Raw genomic sequence first — 14,110 nt, forward strand, 5'->3', positions numbered from 1 at the left:
AAACTTTAAAATAGCCTAATAATTCATAATACTTGCTTTTTTTTTCGATGACATTCATAATACTTTCTCAATAAGTGGAATTGCATTGCTTTTCTAGACAACTTTTATTGTGATATATATGATCTAGATTCTTAAATGGCTTGGTCTCCTCTGCGTTGGATTTTGGGTTTGTGATTGGGCCTGGTCTTAAGCTCTTTAAATCCTTTAATTAATTTTGTTTTACTTTCCTATCACTGTGCTATAGTGTTTCATCATGTGTAGGCTTGCTTTAATAAGTGAGCATGAAACTGTTGAATGAGTGGACCTAATCGCTGTATCGTGGTGGTACCACTACAAACTGTTTATCTACCTCATGTCGGTAGAGAGAGAATATGTAATAGCTCATTCTGGCTTGAGTTTAATTATAAAATTGATATGATTTGATTCTTAAAAAAAAAAAACACATTGGGCTTTTACATTTGGTGCTGCATTTGCTCTGTGGTCTAGGCTGTCACGAAGCCTACCCTAGGATTGGGCCGGGCCTAAAAATGTCTAGTTCGTGAAAACATTTGCAATATAATAGATAACTTGTTTCAAATCAGATGATCAATTTGAGTTGTTTTTAATAACAAAGTGCAAACTTTAGATCACAGTGAAAACTCAAAATGGTAAAAAGGATTACTAAGGATCATCATTCATGAAGTAATTGACTTCTCAGTTCACAGTTGACGTGTAATAAGATACTTCATCATTCATCTGAAACTGGAATCTGGTTTGAGTTGCTTTCTTTTTGGCTATCGAAGAGAATATGGCTGAGGCTGTTGTTTCTTTTCTAGTGGAAAGAGTTGGTGACTTCATCATTCAAGAAGGCAGATCCTTGTCCGGAGTTCGCGATCAAGTTGAGCGTGCACATACAGACCTACTATTCATCAAGGGCTTCCTCAAAGATGCAGACGCAAAACGACGAGATGGTGAGGCAATACGCATTTTTGTTGCCAAAATTAGAGATGCTGCTTATGATTTGGAGGATGTCATTGAAGCTTTTGTCTTGAAGGTGGATTCCAAGAGGAAAGGAGGTATACAGAATGTTTTGAAGAGGTTGGGGTGCATCTTCATTGAAGGAGTTCGTCGTCACAAGATTGGGTCAGAAATTGGGGTAATTACTATCACGATTTCTGATTTGAAGCAGAACTTGCAAACTTATGGTATCAAGGAGATAAGGGATTCCTCTACTTCCCTCCAATTGTGTGAAGGACAACAACTACTGAGGCGAACTTACACTCATGTTATTGATCGTAATGTGGTCGGGGTAGAGGATTCTGTCCATGAATTGGTTGGGCATTTGGTGAAGGAAGAGCATCGCCACCGAGTTGTTTCTATTATTGGGATGGGCGGATCTGGGAAAACAACTATTGCTAAACAAGTTTATCATCACAAAGAGGTAACAGACCATTTCGATTGTTTGGCTTGGGTTTGTATATCTCAACAATATCAAGTCAGGGATGTCTTGGAGAGGATTTATGTCAAACTTCTTTGCCCCACAAAAGAGGAAAGAGAAGAAATCAAAAATTTGAATGATGACGAAATACCAGGGAGGCTTTCTCGTCTCCAAAATGAAAAAAAATGTTTGATTGTCCTTGATGACATTTGGAAAAGAGAGACCTGGGACTTTTTGAAGGCTGCATTTGAATGCCATGAAGACTCAAAGAGCAGAATACTACTTACTACACGCAATGAACAAGTAGCTTCGCATGCCGATGAGAACGGTTTTCACTACCGACCTCCAGCACTAAATGAGTCTGAGAGTTGGGAGCTGTTTGAGAAGATTGCAATGAGTGGAAGGAAAGCTGGAATAGGTAGTTTCTCGATTCACCACCCAATTAGATCCATGTTGAAGGAAAATCGACTTAGTGTGCCTTATCAAACTAGGAGTAGCAATAGGAGAGAAGGTTCTAGATTTCCCAATCCTACACGGATTGGTATTCCTTGTAACATTAGAACTAGCACTTTGTAATCCCTATATATAGGGCTCATATTCTCAATAATAATACACACATCTCTCTCTACAATTCTCTCTCGAATCTATTTTACTTAAACACGTTATCAGCACGAGCCCTAACCACAAAACAGAAAACCAAAAACCAAAACCCGAAAATCCTCTTTCACCACCGCAGCCCCTAGCCCAAGCTAGCCGAGCCTTCGCTGCTGCCCTACGCGCCCCTGCGCCCACTGCTGCCCCGCGCACACCTGCGCACACTGCTGCCCCTGCAGCGCACCTGCCTTAGCTACTCCCCTTTTCTTCTGTTGCAACTCGCTGCCACTGCAGCACCTCTGCAGCCCCTACTACCTCGCACCGCTGCACGCCTCTACTCGGATTGCTTCGCTCCATCACGCCTGCATCAACACGCGCGTGATCCAAATACAAGTAAGTATTCAAGAGTAAGTTTTGAAGTTCCTAAATTTTGAAATTTAAATATTTCTTCTTTTTCTCGGGGACTTAAAAACCTCCCTTCTTCTTCATCCCACCTTTCATAGAACGTGGGTTCGATTCAAAGCGGAATCGTGGGGATTCACGCAATTAACGAACTAAGAGCGTTCGTAAGACTTCGGACTAAGAGCGTCCGTAAGCATCGATTTAACGAACTAAGAGCGTTCGTATGCTACGGACTAAGAGCGTTCGTGAGCATCTATTTTGACCATTCAAACATCATTGTTTCGGTCTAATCCAATTATTCTTGGAAATCGATTTCTTGGTAGCATAGCTCGGAAATCTTATTTATATTAGTTTTCGTGGAAGCATTGACTCCGAAACTAACTTGTTCTTGTTTCATCTTTTAGGATGTCAAACATGAACAAACTCGATTTTGTTCCATTGGATTATGCAGGCAAAAGGTACTTAATTTGGGTCACTGATGTCGAGATCCACCTTATTGCCCGTGATTTATTGCATACTATCCAAGAGCTTTGTCCTATAGAAACAGCTCCAGACCCTCAAACTGAGAAAGATAATTCCAAGGCACTTGCCTTCATGAAACGTCACATGGATAGTGACCTACAGTTTGAGTTCATAAATGAGGATAGCGCCATAAAGCTTTGGCATGCGCTTCGCGAACGATATGGCAATGTTCGTGACTCCATACTTCCGAATACAGAAGCAGAATGGAAAGATCTTCGCTTCTCTGAATTTGACACTGTCATGCAATTTTATTCGGAAGCTCTCAGCATCAGAGCAATGATGCGTCTCTGTGGAAAAACAATCACAGAAGACCAATTGATTGAGAAAACCCTCAATACATTCCTCGTCTATGCTATGAGGTCCTCTGACTTATTCCGGACTCATGTAAATGCAAGACGGATCACAAGTTTTCAACAGCTTATTGAAGCTATGGCCACTGCTGAAAGACATGGCAATGAACTTGTGAAAAGAGAATTTGATAGGCTTCAAGAGAGCCATCAAGAGCATCGTCCTATGGCTAGAGAAAGTCGTCATCGACGTCATGATCCATACGATCAAAATGCTCAAGAAGGTAATCGCTCAAGGCGACAATCCCACGACCGTAGGAGGCGTGATTTTGAGGGACATAGGGTTGGAAACCATGGAGCCAACGTTGGCCATGGGCACCACTTTCCAACGCCACCAGTCCTAGGGACTATGCACATTGCGCCAATGCGCCTCAATCAAGGGAGAATCCTCTTTATGGTGTCTATTTCTGATATGGAATGTCTGATCAATGGACCTGAATTTGCAATGTACCTACGAAGGTAGTCGCATCAGGGTGATCAAGACATCGAGTTCACAAAGACTTTAAATCTGACGATGAAGACAAAATGCCGCAGATTTTTATAGTCTTTCATTTTTCCAAGAATTATGTAATGGCGATTATGCCTTAAATCAATAACATGACTTATTGTATTAACTTTTTCCCTCTAGGCGTACTCAAGAGTACTTGTGATGTCTAGGCAAGGTTTGATCTGAGAGAACGGTTTTAAAAGTGAGCAACGCTCCACCAAAATCTCGCCTTACCTTACCTGGTCACAACTAAATTGAAATTACCGAACGGATTGAGTGACTACGATTTGTCTACGGTTTGATTTTTATATTGGATTAGATTTTGGTCAAGAAACTTTGATGTAATCATTGGATATTATTAATAAAGTATCGATTTATTTTATCTCATGTCATGGACATATTTTTCGAACTTTATTATTTAAAGGATGTAAGTACCAATGATTTTCATGTGAGAATGGACAAGAGTTCCTTTGCATCACCTCTAATGACTACGGACATAAACGAGTCTTAGAGAAACCTATGTGTCGCTCTAGTGGGTTGTATGCAACCACTATTCGAGTCATTGAATCCAACCATGTCATGAGAGATGATTTATGGGATTCTGACACATATAGGCTTTGGCATGACCGTCTGGGACACCCAGGTCGTGATATGATGATCCGTATATTAAAGACTTCACACGGACATCCATTCTTCAGAACGAAGAGAAGTAAAAACCAAAAATTGGTTCGAGGAGATGCACCTGCGCCTCACGGCGCCAAGACTGTGCAAGACCGGCCACTTAGGGCCGGCACCGTCTACCCCCTACAGCAACAACATGGCATTGACGCCATGGATCATTGTTTGACTCCTCCTTCTACTTCTAAAGTCAATTGTGACTTCATGGCTAAACCAAAATCCTCATTGGTTGTCTCTAAAGCCCATCATTCGTTCTGCAAAGCCTGCTCTTTAGCAAAATTAGGATCGAGACCATCCTATGCAAAGGACACTAAAGAAAATATACCATTCTTGCAAAGAATTCAAAGTGATATTTGTGGACCTATTCAACCATCATGCGGACCATTTCGATATTTTATGGTATTGGTTGATGCATCGACACGCTGGTCACATGTCATGCTATTGTCCATAAGGAACGCTGCATTTGCTAAACTCCTAGCACAAATAATTAAGTTAAGGGCTCACCACCCTGATCATCCTATTAAGTCTATAAGGTTAGACAATGCTGGAGAGTTTACATCAAAGACTTTTGATGATTATTGCATGTCCATTGGGATTGATGTTGAACATTCAGTTCCTCATGTTCACACCTAAAATGGTCTCGCAGAAGCCGCCATTAAACGACTATAAATGGTCGCTGGGGCATTGGTAATGCGCACCAATCTCCCTATTTCTGCTTGGGGCTATGCAATATTGCATGCAGCTGTGCTTATTCGTCTGAGGCCCACTGCCACTCAACCCTTTTCTGCGTCCTAGATGGTGACTGGGTATGAGCCTAATGTCTCACACTTACGCATATTTGGGTGTGCAGTTTATGTGCTAATTGCGCCGCCATAGCGCACCCAAATGGGTCCTCAACGACGATTAGACGTTTATGTTGGATATGACTCTCCAACTATTGTCCACTACATAGAACCCTTGACAGGCGATCTCTTTAGCGCTAGATTTGCGGATTGTCACTTCGATGAGACAGTCTTCTCGTCGTTAGGGGGAGATAAGAACATCAATGTTCAACAGGAACGACAGGAATTGTCGTGGTCTGTCCCCACTCTGTCTAATCTTGATCCCCGAACCGCACAGTCCGAAATTGAAGTGCGGAGAATTCTCGATCTTCAGAACGTAGCAGAATCGATGCCTGATGCGTTTTCTGATATCGCTAAAGTGACGAGATCACACATACCTGCTGCGAACGTGCCTGCAAGGATTGATGTCCCTAAAACTAGAGGACATGACGCCAACTTAAGAGGATATGAGCATGGCGCCAACGTCCCCTCTCACAGTGATGGTGACGTTGTGGCTAGGCCCATGGCTCCTGCCAGGAAGCGCGGGAGGCCCATAGGTTCGATGGATTCTCGCCCAAGAAAGAAAGCGAGTTTGGCACAAAATAATCCATTAATCATCGATGTGAATAATCCATCTCATGAGAATATTCCGGATTATGGTTATGTCCAAGAGACATCATTGGGGGACGCTCCAATGTCAGAACCAACTCCAGAGAATAGAGAGATCTCCATAAATTACACTAGTGTACATGAGATGATGGATAGAAATTCTATGGCGATTGATGATGCATTTGCATATCATATTGCAAAAGGAATTATAGAATATGATGATATCGAACCTCGCTCTGTTGAAGAATGTCAACGAAGAGCAGATTGGCCTAAATGGAAAGATGCGATCCAGGTTGAATTGGATTCACTAACAAAGAGACAGGTATTTGGGCCTGTAACGCAGACACCCCCAAGTGTAAAGCCTGTTGGCCATAAATGGGTCTTTGTTAGAAAGCGTAATGAGAAAAATGAGGTGGTAAGATATAAAGCCCGCCTTGTGGCGCAAGGTTTCTCACAACGCCCTGGAATCGACTACGAGGAGACATATTCTCCCGTAATGGACGTTATAACGTTCCGCTACCTTGTCAGTTTGGTAGTTTCCGAAAAACTTGACATGCAGCTTATGGATGTGGTTACAGCATATCTCTATGGGGATCTAGATTCAGAGATATATATGAAGGTTCCAGATGGACTTCAATTACCCAAATCAAGTGGCTCTAAACCACGGAGCGCGTTTTCAATAAGATTAAAACGCTCACTATATGGATTAAACAATCCGGACGGATGTGGTATAACCGTCTAAGTGACTACTTGATTGGGAAGGGATATATTAACAATGAAATATGCCCATGCGTGTTCATTAAAAGAACAAGTTCCGGATTTGCAATCGTAGCAGTTTATGTCGATGACATGAACCTAATTGGAACTCTAGATGAGTTGAAGGAAACTGCTAAATACTTGAAATCCGAATTTGAGATGAAAGATCTTGGGAAAACACGGTTTTGTCTCGGTTTAGAACTCGAGCACCGTAGTGATGGGATTTTGATCCATCAGTCTGCATATACTCAGAAAATCCTAAGGCGCTTTAATGAAGATAAAGCAAAGCCTGTGGGTACTCCCATGATCGGCCGTAGTCTTGAGCCCGGAAAAGATCCGTTTCGTCCAAGGGATGAGGACGAAGAAGCATTAGAGGCCGAAGTGCCCTATTTAAGTGCAATAGGCGCATTATTGTACTTAGCTCAATGCACAAGACCGGATATCTCATTCGCAGTGAACTTGTTAGCTCGACATAGCTCTGCGCCAACACGCCGCCATTGGATTGGTGTAAAGACCATCTTTCGATACCTAAGAGGTACGATTGATATGGGCCTATTCTATCCCTACAGAGAGAAAAGGAATGACGGAAAATTGGGATCGGACCCCAAAAGGCAAAACGCCCCCGTCCATGGAATGGCCGCCGGCCATGTTGCCGCCGCCGCCGCTCATGGTGGCCGGCGTCCTCCTATCTCCCTCCATCAAAACGACAATGATGTCTTGATGGGTTTTGCTGATGCAGGGTACCTCTCTGACCCTCACAAAGGTCGCTCCCAAACGGGTTATGTCTTTACCATGGGAAGCACTGCGATATCTTGGAGGTCTACAAAACAGACTCTTGTTGCTACTTCCTCAAATCATGCAGAGATTATTGCTCTACATGAAGCCGTACGTGAATGTATATGGCTAAGGTCTATAATTAGACATATACAAGGAAGTTGTGGTTTGAAGTCTACCACGGATGAACCTACATGCATTTATGAGGATAATGCAGCTTGTATTGAGCAAATGAAGTTAGGTTTCATCAAGGGCGACAACACCAAGCATATATCACCTAAGTTCTTTTATAATCAGCAACAACAATCACTTCTAAAGATTGAAGTGAATCAAATCCGATCAGAGGATAATGTAGCGGACTTATTCACTAAGTCGTTACTTAAATCCACCTTCGAGAAACATGTGAAGAGCATCGGATTGAGAAAGTTATCCGAACTCCCACGATTATAGCAATCAGGGGGAGATATCGACATCAGGGGGAGTTATGATGTCTACATGTTCGATCTCGAAGAGTGAAGGACGTGTTGTGCTCTTTTTGTCCTTCGACCAGGATTATTTTTATCCCACAGGGTTTTTGTTACCTGGCAAGGTTTTTAACGAGGCAACGCATGAAGCGTCACCACCAAGTTTGAAGCGGCACAAGGGGGAGTGTTGAAGGAAAATCGACTTAGTGTGCCTTATCAAACTAGGAGTAGCAATAGGAGAGAAGGTTCTAGATTTCCCAATCCTACACGGATTGGTATTCCTTGTAACATTAGAACTAGCACTTTGTAATCCCTATATATAGGGCTCATATTCTCAATAATAATACACACATCTCTCTCTACAATTCTCTCTCGAATCTATTTTACTTAAACAATCCATCCTTTATCGTTCGTTTTCATTTTTATTTATCAAAAATTCAATATACATTGAACCAATAAATGGAAAAAAAATTGCCTTGCATCTGGTACTCCCGGCTTCCTATAAATTCATATCCAAAGAAATTCTCATTTTTTATGACACATATATCATATTTTTCTAAAATTAAAGTCTAAAAATGTCTTGTGGAAGATGCTTGAATACAGTCAAAGACTCTAGTGGACTTGGAGATTTCCCTAGGTCAACTCAAAAAAAAAAAGGGAAAGCAAACACTATATCTTTGTCATATAAACATCCAAAATTTATAATCTTGATATTAAATAGTACTCATAACCTTGAAAAAAAAATATCCGAGTTACTCCTAAGGGTAGGTACTATTGCAGTGTTAAGTTCGTTGAACATTGGACTCCCAAATATAATGTTATACTGTGTGAATGCATATGATATTTTGGCCCCTTAATTAAAACGGTACAACTTTATATATCTATTGCATATGAAGATTTGTCAATATACATTGAACCAATAAATACAAAAACCATAGCCTTCCATGCATCTGGTACTCTCGACCTTCTGTAGATTCATATCTAAAGTTCTCAATTTTTTTTTGACACATATACCATATACATTCTTCTGAAATTAAAGTTTTGAAAAAATGGTATATATTCATATTTCTATCTAGAATATGCTTGAATACATACAAAGACTCTAGTGGTACTATATATTGTAGTATCAAGTTTGTTGAACATTAGACTCCCAAATGCCCATTAATACAATGTAATACTGTGTGAATGCATGAGAAGTTTGGTCCCTTAATTAAAACAATAGAACTTTATATATTTATTGCTAATTTGTTTTTTCTTTCTTTTTTCTATTTTTGAAAATAATATTTAGATGCTGAAGTTTACACGAAGATGGAAGAATTAGGAAAAGAAATGGTTCAACATTGTAGGGGTCTGCCACTAGCTGTCATTGTACTTGCTGGACTTCTTGCTAGGAAAAACACAATTAAAGATTGGGTAACCATAAGAGAAAATGTTGGTGTTTACATAAGTAGAGGCTTTGGCCGCCTGGAAGAAGAACATGCATATGTATCATGGGTGTTGGCGTTGAGTTATGATGACTTGCCGTATCACTTAAAACCCTGTTTCCTATATTTAGGACATTTTCCCGAGGATCATGAGATCCGGATGAAGAGGTTGACAAGACTATGGATTGCAGAAGGTTTTATTTCTTTGACAAAACAAAGGCAAAGTTTAGGGGAAACAATGGAGGATGTGGCATACAATTGGTTGAATGAGTTGGTAGAAAGGTGTGTGATTCAAGTAGGAGAGAGAAGTTCAACTTTTGAGAATATTAAAACTTGCCGGATACATGATCTTTTGCGAGATTTGTGTTTGAGGAAGGCGGAAGAGGAAAATTTTCTCCAAATTGTCAAAGGTTCTCATAAAAATGAGGCAATGCATCCAGTTTCTTCTTCTTCTTCCATGGTAACCTATGTATCATCAATGGGTAAGATTCGAAGACTTGCCGTCTACTTGGATGAGAATGATGATAAATTGGTATCCTCACTTGGGGAAAGAGGTGGACACCTTAGGTCCTTGTTATATTTTGGCCCCAGCGATAATTATTGGTTTCCTAAAAGGAAAGAATTAATACCTTCCATGTTCAAGGATTTCAAATTACTCAGATCATTGATGATTGAAGGTATGAATGATGGAGAAGTAAACATAGAGCTGCCTAGAGAAATTGGAAGCATGGTCCACTTGAGGTTTCTGAGTCTAAGGAACAGTAATATAAAATCGTTTCCTCCGTTCCTAGGAAACTTGATTTGTTTGCAGACACTTGATTTCCGTGTTACATATAACTTCATGTTTATCCCAAATGTGATATGCAAGATGAATAAGTTGAGACATTTATACATTCCATTGTGGTACAGGGCTAAAGGTACACTTGATTTCCGTGTTACATATAACTGCATGTTTATCCCAAATGTGATATGCAAGATGAATAAGTCGAGACATTTATACCTTCCATTGTGGTACAGGGCTAAAGGTAAACTGCAGCTATCTACTCTCCGTGATTTACAAACTTTAAATTCTGTTTCGAGTAGATATTGTGATTTGAATGATCTTGCTAAACTAGGCAATCTAAGGAAACTGAAAATAAGATTGTCATCTAGCCAATCGAAAAATCTGGAGAAAATCTTGGATGCGGCAGGCTGCGTGCTCAACGGTATTCGGTCCCTGTGGTTGGTCAACGATGTTGGAATGGAAAGCGGTGCAGAGGTTAGTCAAATAGTTGCAAGGTGCGGTCAAATATACAAGTTGGAGCTGTGGGGGCCCACACTAGAACTACCGAAAGAGTTCCACTCCTATTCAAACCTCACCAAGTTACGTTTGTATGGATGTGCTCTCAAGGGAGACCAAATGGCCGTACTAGAGAAGTTGCCCAACCTGAAAAGTCTTGATCTGCGGGGTAATTTGTTTGAGGAAAATACAAAAGTATTGGTTTTCTCCGCTGGAAGCTTTCCTCGTCTTCAGTTTCTTACCTGTGGGCTTCTCAAAGGAATAACAGAGTGGAGGGTGGAGGAAGGAGCCATGCCTTGTCTCTGCAAATTGGTCATTGATTGTTGCAGCCGATGCCGATTGAGTACGGTTCCAGATGGGTTGAGACACCTTACTACCCTCAAGGAATTGAAGATTGAGCATATGCCTAAACTATTTTGTAGTAAGCTTGAGGAAGGAGGAGAAGACTTCCATAAAGTCCAACACATCCCTTCCCTTGTAATCCAAAATACGTATGATTAAAAGGTACACATTGATTAGTTTTATTCCGATCTCCCTAATGGCACAGTGATATTATCACCATAGAATGGACTTGTATTTATGGCACCTACCTAATTAATGTGTTTTTCTTTGTATTAGAGTGACCATGCCTGTACCAGCACGTAGGCCCACAATGTACAGGTATACTTGCATTTCGCATTACTATCTTATTACTCTTCCTTTCATTATTTCTAAAATATATATATTTTTTTTAAGAATTACAGATTAGGCGGAACAAAATATCCAAATCAACTGTGATTATGCTTGCTCATCTGGCATGATTATCTAAAATCAATGTATAATTTTTTTTTTTTTGAATAGATCAATGTATGATTCTTACAATTTTTTAATTAAGTATAAGTTATGTTTTTCTCTTCTATCTAGCTTTACTCACTTTTTGTTAAAGATCGTAGTGTTACATCTTGAATGGAACCGCGTTCTCAAAGTTATCTTTAATTACTTATCCATCGGTGTTTTTTGAGTTTATTTAAGGTTATTGATTTGAATATATCTTAATCATCCATCGTTTTGACTTTTGAGATACTTTATATGAGTCGATATATAATGTCTAACTTTCGAGTTTTGACTTTTGATATTGAAAAAATGGAAATAGTTCCATGGTTCAACAACGTATAATTTTATCTATCAAAATGACTATACAAAATGAACAAAGCCTAGCCGGCCTCTCGTCCATGAGTAAGACGATTTTCTCAAGTTGTACTATAGCTAGTATATATTTACGAGCTCGTATTGGGTTTATGATGACAACATTTTGTTTTGCAGCTTCTGTTTGAGGAAAATCTCCTGCATTCAAACATATCTATCAAAATGGCTATACAATTTTATCAGATTCTGCTTGTCATTGCAAGAAAGATGGATGATTTTCACAGAGCAACACTACTAGCAAAATTGACTATACACACTGATTAGAATCAGTGTGTATAAATGTTAATACTCACTGATATCTGTGTGGGAAGCCTATTAGCTACCCTGCACTCACACATTTAATTTCTGTCCCATTTGAGGGGGGTGGCCTTTGGTCTTCCCACACTGATAAAAAAATCAGTGTGAACTCTTTAGAGGGACCCACCTCTGCACCTGATATGCCATTAAATTACTTGGTATTTAAAATCAGTGTGAACTAATTAAATATTAAAAAGTAAAATAGTCTATTTCACAATTTATGAATTTAATGTTGAAGGAGATATTTTTAGTATTTTTGTTTTTCTTAATGTAAATGATGCAGTTTTAACCTAATCGTCACATTTAGTGATAATAATATTAGGAGTTCTAATCCCATGTGATAGTATTCACTTTTAGTCATAATCTCCAGATATGTTCATCGGCAAAGCATCTTTTCCTTCATTATCATCAAATCTCCAAAAAGTCACTCCTAAATAACTGGCGATCACTGTAAATGAAATATCAGGAGAACCTTGCAAGAAAAAATAAAATAAAAGATTAGATACAAATGAAGACCCAGATCAAGAATGTTATACCAATTTATCAACGAGAGATTAATGACAATTACCTGTTGTTATTGCGGCGAACTCTTAAAACGCAGTTGAAGCTCTGAAGATGGCCCGGCAGAATCATCGAAGATCTAGAAATAGCAAAACCACCCAATATTTAGAACAAAGAACTTGGGAGTGAAGACGGAAATCCATGGGCTTCAACAAATGAAATGAATTTATATGGTGACAAACCAAAATTCCGAGTTGAAAGAAAGAAGAGAGAAACAACAATAGACTAACTCAGCTAAAACAACGATATCGTAGAGAAAGTTCACCTCCAATACCAGAATCAATTTCGCTGATAATCAACTAATCAAAAAACTAGGGTCTCCCAAAACATGATGTCCTGCAACCAATTGAAACACAGGATTCAATAAAGAGATAACTAATTTCAATTACATGAAAGGATTTGAAGATTGAGAACAGAGGTTGAGAGAATTACTCTATTTCGTTGCAAGAAGCCGCAAACTTCGATTTGGGTTGTTTGGAAGAAACGTCGATCTGGGTTTTGTTTGAAGGAAGCAGTGTTGGGCGAGATCTACTTTCTCTCTCTAGCTTTTAGACACGGGGAGTGACTTAACTTTTTATTTACAATTTGCAAGTGAACTGTGAAGTAACCCTAATTGACTAGCTTTAAGAGAATTAATAATTATTATTATTTTTAATAAATGGCAACTGAAGTCAGTGTGCCTGCCGCTCTTTTTTTTTTTTTTTCTTTTTTCAAGTTCTGCTTTTTTTTATTTGTTATTATTATCTCTTTTGCCCTTATTATCTGAAAAATGTATCTTTTCCATGCTAATTATGAATGCCCACATGAAACTTTAATGACGATAAAAAAAATATTAGGTTTTTGTTACAGAGGAAAAAAAAAAATTAATTACACTAATCACTTATTAATAGGCTTTTAAATTTTTACAATTTCTACCATATAAATTAAATCAACCGTAATTATCATTTCCACATGACGGGTAATTACATTTACCATATAAATCGAATAAGATTAATTACATTAATGAACTTTTAATTCTTTACCATGATTGAAAAGATCCGTAACTTTTTGGGAAAAAAATTTTTAGTCCATAATCAGAATAGACTTGGAAACACGAGGGAGAAGATCACTATGATTTGTTTCTGATGATTTTAATCATCGATCCACACTGATATCTGTGTGTATTAACAAAAATAATACAAACGGCTATCTGTGTGAGATGCAAACATGTCACTTTTAACAAATGTTGACACAGATATCAGTGGGAAAGTAGCAATTGCTACAAATATCTGTGTGTATTAACAACAATAATACAAACGGATATCCGTGTGAGATGCAAACGTATCACTTCTAACAAATGTTGACACAGATATCAGTGGGAAAGTAGCAATTGCTACAGATATCTGTGTCAAATAACATACAGATATCAGTGTCATTTCGACATTCACACGGACGACAGTGTGAAAATTCATTGTTAATCTGAATAAACTTGGAGAAGATCACTATGATTTGTT

The 14,110-nt window shown here is 39.0% G+C and overlaps 1 protein-coding gene and 2 long non-coding RNA genes across 3 annotated transcripts; 2 read left to right on the top strand and 1 right to left on the bottom strand.

The window, feature by feature from the left end:
• Positions 1-787: 787 nt before the first annotated feature.
• LOC133711806 (putative disease resistance protein At1g50180) lies at positions 788-10,210 on the top strand. Its single transcript, XM_062137899.1, has 3 exons — positions 788-1,835; positions 9,160-10,151; positions 10,205-10,210. Exons 1-3 carry the CDS (start codon positions 788-790, stop codon positions 10,208-10,210), a joined length of 2,046 nt encoding a protein of 681 aa, XP_061993883.1.
• Positions 10,211-10,248: 38 nt separating this feature from the next.
• On the top strand, positions 10,249-11,990 carry LOC133712196 (uncharacterized). Its single transcript, XR_009847221.1, has 3 exons — positions 10,249-11,078; positions 11,193-11,234; positions 11,877-11,990. It is a non-coding gene; the product is annotated as an uncharacterized LOC133712196 (long non-coding RNA).
• Positions 11,991-12,217: 227 nt separating this feature from the next.
• On the bottom strand, positions 12,218-13,200 carry LOC133712195 (uncharacterized). The gene is made up of 4 exons (XR_009847220.1): positions 13,050-13,200; positions 12,883-12,953; positions 12,625-12,696; positions 12,218-12,528 (listed from the first exon to the last, which is right to left on the bottom strand). It is a non-coding gene; the product is annotated as an uncharacterized LOC133712195 (long non-coding RNA).
• Between the last annotated feature and the right edge of the window lie 910 nt (positions 13,201-14,110).

The sequence above is a fragment of the Rosa rugosa genome, chromosome 5 (assembly GCF_958449725.1).
Source record: "Rosa rugosa chromosome 5, drRosRugo1.1, whole genome shotgun sequence".
In the NCBI taxonomy this organism is placed as follows: domain Eukaryota; kingdom Viridiplantae; phylum Streptophyta; class Magnoliopsida; order Rosales; family Rosaceae; genus Rosa; species Rosa rugosa.